The 13,533-nt window shown below is 33.5% G+C and overlaps 1 protein-coding gene across 8 annotated transcripts in view; it reads left to right on the top strand.

Annotated features, from left to right (window-relative positions):
* The window catches only part of NBEA (neurobeachin), a 610,070-nt gene that overhangs the window by 146,932 nt on the left and 449,605 nt on the right, over positions 1 to 13,533 (top strand). For all 8 annotated transcript variants that reach the window (XM_082435483.1, XM_082435487.1, XM_082435484.1 and 5 more), the window contains 3 exons: positions 517 to 579; positions 676 to 773; positions 4,432 to 4,524. In XM_082435483.1, coding sequence (XP_082291609.1) covers positions 517 to 579; positions 676 to 773; positions 4,432 to 4,524 — 254 coding nt within the window. The remainder of the gene's footprint in view (positions 1 to 516; positions 580 to 675; positions 774 to 4,431; positions 4,525 to 13,533) is intronic.

Here is a 13,533-nt window from a genome sequence, read left to right as displayed (position 1 = left end):
CTCTATCCTAAGGGGTGTAGCAGAAATGGACAAGGAACATATACATAAAAATTGAGCATGAAGATTTCATTTTAGAAAATGATCTGTGTTCCTGTTTGAGAAGACATATGTTTTATCACATTAAGATTTTTAAAAGATTAAGATAAATAGAAAATAAAGGTAAAATACACAGCAATTAATATTGTAAAGTTTTATGGTAATTTGCATTATTTTAAAAAAAGAATACATGATTAGAAAATAGTAATATTAATATATTTAGACGATCAAAATATAATTTTTTATAGTGAAGTCAGTGAAATATTAGCAACTTTAGAAGAATAGGTACAATTTTCTAAATATTTACTTATTTAACTTGAAATAATATAGCCTATGAATTATGAAGTATCTACATATTTTAATTAAAGCATCACTGCTTTTAAGTTGTCCATATTTTATTTTACAATGATCATTTTGATGGCTGTCTTTAATTAAAGTTTTAATTTTAGATTTAAATTAATTAATTTTTTAAAAAATTAGGATCGAGGGGTCAAGGAAGATGAACTTCAGAGTATATTAAATTACCTGCTTACAATGCATGAGGTAGGACATGGTCTGGGTCTTCTATTTTAATAATTTTATTCAATGCATTAGAAAACATTTATAACTAAATAAGTATTGATGATCCTTATTATGCAGGATGAAAATATTCATGATGTGTTACAGTTACTAGTGGCTTTAATGTCAGAACACCCAGCCTCAATGATACCAGCGTTTGATCAAAGAAATGGAATAAGGTATGATTATAATATTAGTATTATTAGTAGGCTTTAATTGAGTACAGTTGTGCTTCCCAGAATAATCCCTATTCAATTAACTTTTGAGTGTATATAGCAAAATCTTACACATAAGAAGGGAATAGATGGAGAAAGCTGTTATTAATCTTCTAATACTCAAGAAAACTGATGAAGTGTATAGAAAATGTGTCTCGGGTCTCAAGAAGAGTAATTATATTGTTGTTGCTGTAGTAAAGACATTTTAAGCAGTGGGAAGAGCAAATATTTTGTCAAGAAGATGAGAGAGCATGGTATATTTCGACAAAAGAGAGCTCAAGAAAAGTCTGTGAGTTTAGGCTCAAGAGCTAGATAGTGGCCAGGTTTGAAAGATCCATATAATGGTAAGAGGTTCAGATTTTATTTTATTGGTGATGAAAACTAAAGAATTTTGAATGCAAAACTGATTTGCTCAGATTTCCATTTTGCTAGATTTACAATCAGTGCGGAAAATGAGTTGGAGACAGATAAAACTGATGTAGCAAGATCAGTAGAGAGATTATTTTATTCATCAGTGTTAGAGATGACGAGCTAGGACAGTGGCAGTGTGATGGGAATGATGGAGATGAAATATTTTGGAACAAGAAGCCAAAACCAAAAGAATTTGAAAACTAACTTTACTTATGGTGATTGTAAAGTAATTATGTAGATAAGTAAAACATAGTTTCTTGGTTAGTATTCTTATTAACTTAAACCTAAAACCTAGCCCCTTAAGGAGTCTCCCTTATTATTTTTCTGGAGTCTGAGTTATTTGAATAAATAAGAAATCTAGGTTATGCCTTGTGTACCTCAGTGAACTTCCACAGGTTATAAAAAGAGTTTGGAAATAATATATTAGTAAATGTCAAGGGACTTTATTAGTGCTTCTTTTACTTGGCCATTCATATCAGCAAATAACAACTTTCTAGTCTTGAAGGACTTTCTTTTCAAATCAGAGAAGCAATCACTTTATTTCTATGTGGATATCTAACTTGTGACACCACTCTTACCTTTGAGTTTACAAGCCATTGGGTTGCTAATCTATTTAAATAAGAGGATTGTACATTTAATTATTAACAAATATGAATGTATTTTATTGTGAGGTTGAACTGTATGAAACTGCTGAAACTTAAGTGAGTTTACCAAATAAAGGCAATTTCATATGGTTCAACCTAATAATATAATACAAACAATTACACTCATTCTCCTTAAATTATATTTAGATTGAACACTTAGTATCCTTGAACTTAGATCCTAGTACCTCCTTTTTTTATTATATTAACTGAGTAATTAAGAAATCAATTGAAAATATACTCATTACCCTCATGAATGATACCAACCTTCGATTGGTTAATATGGTGAAATGCAAAAATAGAATTCTGCTTTCCTTTGACACACTGGAAATAATGATCTTACAAGGGAGAGTGCTATTTGGTAAGCTCTTTAGAGGACTGAAATAGTATCTTAAATGTATAACATGAAAAGATTGATTGAGCACAATAAGTACAAAGGCCTTGTTGCTCATGGTTGACACCAGCCGAACATGTCACATTGTTACGAGTGTGTTCAAAACAATCACAAACATGGAAAATGTGCTACTTTAGTTTTTCCACTTAAAAAGAATGTAGAGAGTGTCGGCTCTGGTTTAGAATATGGAAAAAATAGGCTTATTAGATATAAAATTTTAAATTCTGTATCCTAGAAAATAGGTACTAAAGGGTGACAGTTATGTATGGGGAAATTTTTGATTAATTATAATTCAAACATGCTAAGAAATGAACATAAAGAATGAACTTAATTTAATTCTGGTAATATTTTAACTGGACTTAAGGAAGACCTTGTGGTGATACTGAACTGAACGTAAAAAAATGTAATATTTTTATATCTGAAAATCTTTAGAGAAAAGAATAGACAATTTCTTTTTTCACATAGTTTAGATCATTTTCTGGCTGAATATAGTAAGCTGGAGCAAATGAATTAGGATTCTCCTGTCTTATATTGTAAGTAAACAGTCATTAACTGATTTGTCAGTAAATTTCCTATTCATACTTTATCTTCGTTTTTGTAAGAAATACTTGTCTGGTTGTGAAAAAAATCCTATGTAGCACAGATGTCTGATGGCCTTAGATGATTTCATATTTCAAATATTAAATCATAATTTCTGTTGATCTAAGGTGGATCTTATACCTTTTTACCCCTTTAACTCAGTTATTCCTAGAGAATATGAATTCTGTGGGAGTTTCTGGTTACATATCTGAGTATAGTCGTATTTTTATGCTGTGAGGTTCTACTTTGGTTTTCAAGATTATTTTTGCTGTTGGATATTCTTTGTTATGATTTCCTGAATATTTCTTTTTTTGACATGTATAATTTTTCTATTGTCATGTTTGTCTTTTTTTCGTTACTGTTGTGGGTCCTTAAAAGTTCTGAAAATATACTTAAGTGTAAATTTATATTCATTTAAGAACTTGAGGCTTTTGCAAAAAACTATCTTCTGAAGGAAATAATCACTGTAGAGTTTACTTCTTCTCATAATGTATTCTTCAGTAGTATAATTTTAAAAAAGTATTATCAACAACGTATTATTTTATTTTTTAAAGTCTAAGTTACTCTTAAACATAAAATAGATGTCATTAACTTTCAGTTATTTGTTCCCCTCTGTTAATGTCACTGAAATGACAGGAAAATCATACTGCATCTTCTCTTACCTGTCTTTGTGTTCAGCCTATATTACTTCACTTCAAAATATAAAATGGCATTTAAAGTTTTACAAAGATATTTAATAGAATAAAGCACACCCTAATTTTATAAGGTCACCACTGCCACCCTCAGAGAACCTTCTTAAATTGTAGAATTAGTTGCAAAAGAATGTAGTTATTATTGCCCCCTTCTACCTTATAGAAAAAATATTTGTTTTTATTTTTTGAAAAAAATGAGATAAAACTTTTGAAGTACATATAAGTATTATAATGAATATGACCCTGCTGTTATATAAGATTTGAAGTGACTGTGTAAGTTAGGTCATGTGTTAGTTTACTGTAGAAACACATTAGGGTAGGAACCAAGAATTGGAAATTTATGAGGAAACAAGTTTGCTTCTTCTGCGACTTCCTGTATAGCTGCTTTATTCCTTCTGTATATAGACTCACCTTTGTGAACAAAACAAGGCTGTCCTCTAGTTTCTCTTTTAAATCATTTCCTAATTCAAGAGCCCAACAAAGACTAGATATTGTTTCTCAGAACTCATTCCAAATTCTCAGAAAAGAAAAATAATTCGGCAGGTAGGTACCCATGGTCCGTTTAGCCATAACCAAGAAAAAAGGTCATTAAGTACGAATGTCAGGGGAAATTCAAATAGAAGAGGAAATGTGGCTTAACTAAGCATGGATCTTAAAATTGAAAGTGTTGTTTAGTGTGCTGGGAGGCAATACTTATGAACAACCAATCACACTGTCCTTTTGAGGATGTATTTGAAGTCCAAATTTAAAGAAAATTAATGCGCTTATTTCCAACTTTTTCAAAGAATTTAAAAACCTGAGAGGTCTTTTATGTTTTATATATTTATAGTTTATTTGTAAAGTATACAGTGCTTATATTTTTAATATTTGTAAGTGCTCAAAATATTTATTTCTATATATTTTAGGGTAATCTACAAATTATTGGCCTCTAAAAGTGAAAGTATTTGGGTTCAAGCTCTGAAGGTTCTGGGATACTTTCTGAAGCATTTAGGTCACAAGTAAGTTGATGTTTTTCACAATGAATTGTAGAAATATCTACTGAAACTGTATTTCTACTAGGTTTGTAACACATGAATTTGACTGGAATGATCTTACAATGGAAAATAATAACTTCTTGTGGTAAAAGTTGTAAAAATATTTTATGAAAGAATGGTTTTTTAATAGTAGTTTATAGAACAAAATCACATTTAAGTAATATGGTTTATTCCTATTGGCCTACTGGAAAGAAAATATTGTTCTTTTAAGGATATAATAAAATATTTCATCAAATAAAATAAAACACATAGGGATATGATTTCAAAGAAAACTCTCTTGACACAGGGAAATTGAGGTCTCCCTGAGAGCTGCTCTTTTGCTCACATGCTAAGTCAGTATTTAATGTCTGTCTGTATTCTTTTCTAACGTTGAGGCCTATTGTGATTTGAAGATCCTATAATATCTCTTTTTTCACCCAAAGTCCAGAATTTAGATGCTTTTAAAAATCACCTGCTGATATAATGAGTATTTTTCATTCTATGTTGTCCTGTGCATGAATAGTCTTGTATAAATCCATTTTCTATACAAATGAGCCCAAGAAAGTAGTACTGCCGTTTAGTAATGATAGGTGGGGTTCCTCTCAGAACTTTAGAATTGCTAAATTTTTTTGGTATTTTGATTTACCAAGAGTTTATCGATAACACTGATGAAAACTGCACAACATTCAGATAAAACATCTCTAACATGCTAAATAGTCTAGAAGAGTAGATATTATTTTCATTTTGGTACCAAATCAGTGGTTAAGTAAGAGAGAACAGAGATATTTTTTATATATATACATATATATACATATATATGTATATATATAGATATGGAATAGTTCAACAAAACCAGGATTGTAGAAAAGAGTAATGTGCATCCGAGGAACTATAAGTGTACTAGGTGATAGAATACTGGGAGTGAGAGCATATGCACCATTAACAAGAAGAGATAATGATCACTCATTTAACTTTGGTTAAGTAAAGGAAATTGACTGGGAATAATTAATAAAGGATTCTAACCCTATATGAAACTTCGTAAAAATTGTCAAGAAAACACATTTTAAAATGTAGAAATGTGGAAAAGATAAACAAAACTAACCAGTACATGAAGAACAGTCACTGGAAAATACTGCTATGGAGTACACAATAAGTTTGATTAAAAACTTTACCATAAGTTAAAAAAGTAAGAAATAAATGAATTGCTTCTGAGAAAGGGCAGCTACTAAACAGAATTTCAAGAAGTTGAAAGAACTGGTAGAATATCACTGAAATCTTGAATCATGAGCTAAGAAAATTTTGAAAAAAATTGGTGGAAAAAACTATCACACAAAAATGGAATTGGAGGACACTCAAGGAAGAGAAACTCTGGATAGCATAGTAAGATACACAGAAGATAAAAATGAAAACAAAGCAAATAATGTGTGTGGATGAATATATGAGAGTTCAGAAGGATTAAAGAGAAAATGATTGATACAGAAGGCACAGAAATTCCAAAAATGGCATAAATGGAGTTTCCAAATAAGAAAAGCAGACAATGTAACTAAACAAATATTTAAAGCTATAATTCAGTGAGGTCCTAATATAGATTTTGCCATCAATATTAAAAGGGCATACTGTGTACCAGGAAAAATTTTCCTGAAATGGTCAGTATGAAAGTATACTATTGGATTTAAATATAAGTAAAAAAAAAAGTTCTTTTTTCAGCAGTGCACAAATTAAAGGAAAAAAAAATTGTCTGGCCTTAGACTTCTCTATGACAACTTTCAATATAGAAAATGTAGATACTCAAGTGAAGAAAATGGAAGCCAAAGTATTCTTTAAATAAAAAGGGTGCTGCCAAACAATTTTTAACTGTATAAGGAACTGTTTTTCTGAATAATTCTTGAGAAAATTGCTGGGGGATTAAGTTCAGCCAATTAGGATTGACTGGACAGACTACAGCCAAGTACTACTGGTGAACACTGAATTAATTTAACAGTAAAACTAAGACTAAGACAAGTGTTTGAATTAGAGTAACAGACTGGAATTCCCTTTCTGTATGCCCTAATAAGGTAGAAATGCTACCATTATAATGAATTGAGAAAGGACTAGGGAAAGGAGGCAAGTAGACAAAGTTCAGAGAGTCAAAGGATATCCATGTAAGCTGACAAATTAGAAATGCAGGCCTATTGAATAAAATTGGATGGCTTAAGAGAGAGGAAAATTTGAGTAAATATGCTGATTTTATCCTTGCTCAGAGTAGGGAAATACACTTCCTAAACACAGAGGACTTCTTATTCCTTTAGAGTTACAAAGATAAGCAGCTAAAACTGTAATGCTGACAAAATATTAAAAAACTGTATGATTAAAACTGAGAACAATACATGTAATGGAAATTTTTTAAAAATCCAGAAAATTCAGGAAGCATAACAAAATGACATATCTAACACCAAACATATCTGCTATAAAATAAATGTAAAAGTACTGAAAATAAAAGGATGAGTAAAACTATACTATATAAATACAAATGAAAAAAAAGCAGGAATCATGATCTTAATATTGGACAAATTAGAATTCAAGCCAAAAAAGCAGTAAACAATATAAACAAAGATACTTTATAACATTAAAAGTTGAAACTTTCATGAAACAGAAATTACAGGAGAAATAATCACTAATAATTTAAAACATTAAAACAAATTTTAATTCACCCCAGTTCATAAAAAGGCAAAAGAGAGAGTAATCTAAATAATAAGGTAAATCTGATTAATATAGCTTGAAGTTGGTACCATATTGATAAAGATATAACTTCAAGTGCTCATGGAACATGCATGAAAATTTGACACGGTGCAGTAGGCATCAAAGAAAAATTCCAAAACATAGAGACAAAACAGGCAAGATTCTCTTGTTAACATGCAGTAAAATTAGAAAATAGGGACAAAATCAGAAACCAAAGTTTCTTCTACCTAGACATTTAAAATTTATTAAACAACTTTTGTGTCAAAGAGAAATGCACACTAAAATTGCAGAATTTTTAGAAAACAACTTCAGAAAACCTGTGGGAGACAACTAAAGAAGTGCTTAGAGGATTATCATAGCTGTAGACCAATAGAAAAGAAATACAGAAAAAAAGAATTAAAATGTAAAAGTTAGATAAAGAATAACAGAATAAATGGGAATAATAAATAGGAAAGTAGGAATTAATGATTTAGAAGACAGACAATCATTTAAAAATCTGATTTTTAAAAATCATGATAGAAATGGATAAATCACCATTAAGCAACTCAAGAAAGGGCAAAAATATGAATGTACAAAATAAATGATAATTTTCATAATTAATATAGAAACAGGGAATTAAAAGGATTTTACATGATAACTTTCATAGCTTTCCCTAGAAATTGATAAGACAACCCAGTAGAAAAATAGGCAAGGATACAAATGAACAGCTTATAGAGGGAAATACATGTGGCACATAAACATATGAAAAGAGCTGATTTCTACTTGTAATAAGGGAAATATAATCTAAAACTAAAGTAAGACATCATTTTTCACACATTAGATGGATAGAAATATAAAAATTCAGCATCCATCTCTGTTAGCAAGGTTGTGGGAACAGCAAGCATCTCACACATTGCTAACTGGAGCATAAATTAGTATAACCCCATGTGTAGTGCAATTTATTAATTTTGATCAATGTCTGTCAAAATTACAAATACATATACTTTTTAACTCAGTAGTTCATCACTTGCACATATGTGAAATGATGGCTATTCAGAGTATTCATTGTTGCTTTGTTTATAATAGTAAATGTTACAAGAAATCTTAAATTTCTATTAATAGAGGATTTGTTAATAAATAAGTTATAGTTCATTTATTAAATAGAATACTATGCAGTTATAAACAAAACCAATGAGATAACTATATACAGATATCACAACTATATTGTGAAAAGATTATGAAAATAGTATAGATGGGTATGCATTAGATGCTATTTTTGTATAAAGAAATGAATATGAGAATATAATACTTATATTTGCAGTGAGAAAGTCTAGTAGAATTCATAAGAAATAAGAAATCAATAACAGTGGCTTCTAATGGGGCGTTGGTAGAAACGAAGGTGGATGTAGATCAGATAAATATTTTAACCATGTGAATGTTACATATCGAAACAGTTTTTCAACAAAAAATTGTTTGAAAAACTACAAATATTAAATGTAAAAAGCACCTTTAAAATCTTGGAAGAATTTTCAGTATTTATATTATTAATGGAGTTGGATTAAGTAAAATCAATGACCGATTAGTTAAAATGAGGAGTTATTTACTGGAGCAGTGATGGAGCTAAAGGACTAAGACTAACACTGAAATGAAGTGTTAGTTTAACTACTTACCTACACAATTCAAATGATTCCTATCAATGTGACTATGAAGTTAAATTTAGTAGTCAAAAAATAACACATAAAAGAAAGCATGTACAGCTTGATGGTTAATAGAGATAACTGGTTAATAAAATACAAGTAGTTCATCGGCTCAAGTTGGGCTGCCTAGGTTTGGATCCTAGCTTAGCCACATGTTTTCTGAGTGGTTTAGAAACATCTTTGAGTCTCAGTTTTTAACCCTATAAATGAGTGAGATCATACTGCTTCCCTCACTGAGTTTTAAGGATAAACGATATAATAGATGTAAAGAGGTCACAGTATATTGCTGTACGTTAATTTAAATAGTTAACAAAAATGTAAGAGGTACAATTTAATGTGCAGTTTTGATAAAGGTAGAATATTTCTTCATTATGATAAGCTGACACCAAATATAAAAATGAAACACTAGCAGTGTTCAAATAGCAATCAGATGTTTCTGCTATAACCTAATCATTACTAGTAATTATTATTCAAGATTTGAAACAAATAAAACACACAATCAGTAGCAGGAAATAGGTGTCATTGTTTATAGGTAGTTTGATTATATACCTAAAAACCTAAGAGAAGGCCACCGCCATGACGTCGCGCCAGGATGGCTGCGAGGACCCCACTGCTCGTGGCTCACTGGCCCCGGGAGGGGATTTGGGGGGACATTCCTAGCAGCTGCTCAAACTGTTCGTTTCCGGGATCCGCCCTGTTTCTCCCTGCTTGGCACTGGCTGCCAACATACACTTTTCCTTGGTGGAATGGAAACATTCATCTGGACGAGCTGACGAGCTCCAAGGCTGACTAAAGGCAACATCTGGATGCAGTCGCCAGGAGTTCTGGCTGCTTTGACCACATCTAGCAGAGATGCAGAAAGCCTTACCAAAAGCCCAGTGCATTCATTGTGAAGCTGCCCAACACTTTTAGCACACCTGGGGTCAGTTAGGAGGGCAAAATGTCCATGTGAGCAGGATGAGCTCACCCTGTGCCTTTCAATGATCTCAAACATTTGCCATCTACCCCAGGACATGCAAAGTACCATCTACATGCATATTGGACTTCTTGGATGTGGCGGGAGAAGGGGAGAAGAACATGTTTCTACCATCTTTATATAGTAAATAAGTAATAAGGAAAGACTACAGTCCATCTACTAGGGTGAAGTACAACTCCACTAACTCTGTGACTAAGCAAGTTATATAATATCGGCCTTACTCTTCTCGTTGGTAAAACAAAAATAATAATAGTACCTGCCTCACGAAGCTGTTGAAGACCGATAAGATGACAAATGTAAAATGGCCACACCAAGTAACTTCTCAAAGAATGTAGACTAAAAGAATTAAGTTATTTTATCATACTCTCTCTGTGTCTTCTCCAACTTCTATGCAGAAAAGTCTCCTCCGTTAAAAAACTTCAAACTTGATCTACGGTTCACCCTCACAACTAACCACATCTCCACATCTTTATTTTTTTCTGATGTGGACCATTTTTAAAGTCTTTATTGAATTTGTTACAATATTGCTTCTGTTTTATGTTTTGGTTTTTTTGGCTGCAAGGCATGTGGGATCTTATCTCCCCGACCAGGGGTTGAACCCGCACCCTGCTGCATTGGAAGGCGAAGTCTTAACCACTGGACCGCTGGGGAAGTCCCACCATCTCCACTTCTTTAAATGTCCAGTTCCTTGAAAGAGGAGTCTGCACGTGTGGTCCTGCCCTAGCTCCCATTCACGCTCACCACCTGCTCCCTCCCACACAATAAGTGATGAAGATCATACATCAACAGCCCTTGCCACCTGACTTGAAGTGTTTCCCAGGCTCCCCCACTGACATGCTGGACACAGGACTGGAGTGGGTCACTAGAATGTGGACAAACACTATATTTGCCACTTGTGAGCAGAAACTTTGAATGTGCTAACTTCCTTTACTTTGGCCTCTTTCATTCTTGTCTTCTTCCATGAGAACAATGTGGAAAGGAAAGGCTGCTGCTTTAGCCTGAGTCCTGGAATGAGAGGATGCCTTGAGCCCAGGAAAGCCCTCCAGAATTGCAGCCAACTCACAGGCTTCATTTCATTTCAGAAGGCAATAAATGTTTTATTCTGTTGGAAAAAAAAAAGAAAACCTAAGAGAATCATCTTTAGAACTGTTGAAACATGAGATATCACCAAAAGTCAGCATCTCATTTGTGTATGGAGGAGTCGTTTGATAGCAAATCTGAATTGCGTTCATGGATGAAGCTAATCTGAAGTCTGGGTGGGGTAGTCTCTTCTAACACTGAGTTTATAATTTCTGTAAGTACCTAGGATACAGGTTGGGAGATAATCCATATACTTTAATTGTCAACTGAACTGGAGATAGGCTTGACATCTATCACAAATATTGAGAAGTCTGTTCTAAATAATATATGCAGCTATTCCCACCTCCTGAAGATGGAACTTAAGTCCCCTCTCCTTGAGTGAGGGATGGACTTACTGGCTAACTTCCAAAGAATAGCAAAACCTGACTGTTTTTCACTATTGAATAAGGTTAACATCACCAGTCATATGTCATGTTGATATCATGTATTCCCTGATGTAATATGATGAGAAGGGCACTTCATCTCTGTGATATTCTTCTAAAACATAAATAACCTCAGTCTAATCATGAGAAAGCATCATACACTCCCAAATTGAGAGACAGTCTACAAAATACTTAACCAATACTCTTCAAAACTGTTAAAAGGCATGAAAAACAAGGGATGGGAAACTGCTACAAACCAGAGAACTCTAAATGTAAAGTGGTATTCTGGATTGGATCCTGAACAGAAAAAAAAGGTCATGGTGAAATCTAAATAAAGTTTGTAGCTTAATTAATAATATTGTACTTATGTTGATTCTTAGTTTTGACATATGTACCACGATTAGGTAAGATGTTAACATATGGGGAAGCTGGGTGAATTATATATGGGAACTCTCTGTACTATCTTTTCAACTTTTCTGTAAGTCTTAAAATTTTCCAAAATAAAAAGACATATAAAGTTGAGAAACCCTACCTTTGATATATGCTTGAATAGAAAGCCAAACTGTTCCTTCATGGAGGTGGCTTAATTACAGTTATTCGCAGGACAGAATTCTAACAAATGGTTCAAACAGAGGATCAAAATGCCCAATGCTATACCATACTAAAGCTATAATAATTTTAGCTTCTAAAAATTTTAAAGCACATACTATTTAATGTTTACTGTGGAAATAAAAATTTCTCAACCAAGTATGTTTGTTTAATGTCTTAACTTCGAACAATGTAACTTCTGGATGAATTCCCCAAGATAAGCACACTCTAAAAGGCACTGTTGGGCTTCCCTGGTGGCGCAGTGCTTAAGAATCTGCCTGCCAGTGCAGGGGACACGGGTTCGAGCCCTGGTCTGGGAAGATCCCACATGCGGTGGAGCAACTAAGCCCGTGTGCCACAACTACTGAGCCTGCACTCTAGAATCCGTGAGCCACAACTACTGAGCCCACATGCCACAACTGCTGAACCCCGCACACCTAGAGCCCATGCTCCACAACAAGAGAAGCGACCACAATGAGAAGCCCGCACACAGCAATGAAGAGTAGCCCCCGCTTGCCGCAACTAGAGAAAACCCGCGTGCACCAACGAAGACGCAATGCAGCCAAAAATAAATAAATAAATAAATTTAAAAGGCACTGTTGGTAGTTAAATGAATCAACATGCTATTAGTTGTTTGTTACAGGCCTGTTACATGTTGACAGTTGTTTAACCTAATAGCGTCTTTCTTTTTTGGACTAGCTGAAATTAGTCCAGTTTATCTGGCAGAGCCAGTTGTCTGTTAGTAAAAAGTAGTGGTGCGGATTCTGGGGATACAGCAGTTCAAAAAGAAAGCTTCCTCCTCATCTACTCTCAACTCCAAGCTATTTGGCTCTCTTCTGCCAAAATGTTGGCTCTTGTGTGTACAAATGAGTCTTGATGTTCTGTTGGGGTACCAGTAGAGAAAAATGGCAACTCGTGAGGGATTTTTCTCTCCCACGGGAATGACATGACAAACAGCTGAAGAACTATGTTAGCAGCCTAAGGTAAAGACTAAAAAGCAGCAAATTTTAAGAGATGTTTTGATCTCAGATATCTCTGCCTCCCATTCTCTCTCCTGTCCTCCGTCTCTGTCTTCCAAGGAATATTAACACTGGCTTCTATTTAAGTTACCACCAGAATGCCAAGAGGTACCTGAATTCATGGGATGAATTTTCCCTGTCCTTGAACTTGTGGGAGTGTAAGGATATTGGAGTGCTAGGATGCTGGCTTCAGGACTTACAGCATGCTAAGTTTTGTACTACAGATCAGTGTGCTTAGAGGGGTCTTTGCCTTACAACACCTGCAGGGATCTCATCATTTAAAATTCATAGCAGGGAGATCTAAGTGCAACAGTGTGAAAATGGAAGACAACAACTCAGTTGAAGGGGCATAGCAGCCAGAGACAGGAGATAAGAGAGAATCATCAAATTATGTACCCAGTGAAATAGAACTAGTGTGGAAGCTATCATGGAACCTTTGAATTTTACCTTTAAAAAGTGCATCTGAGATTCAAGTAGAGCACCAAAGGTGACATTCTGCCTCTTTATATCATTAT

This window comes from Balaenoptera physalus (genome assembly GCF_965194825.1).
Source record: "Balaenoptera physalus genome assembly, chromosome: 18".
Classification (NCBI taxonomy): Eukaryota; Metazoa; Chordata; class Mammalia; order Artiodactyla; family Balaenopteridae; genus Balaenoptera; species Balaenoptera physalus.
Note: the sequence above shows the minus strand (reverse complement) of the source record. Positions and strands in the feature narration are given on the sequence as shown.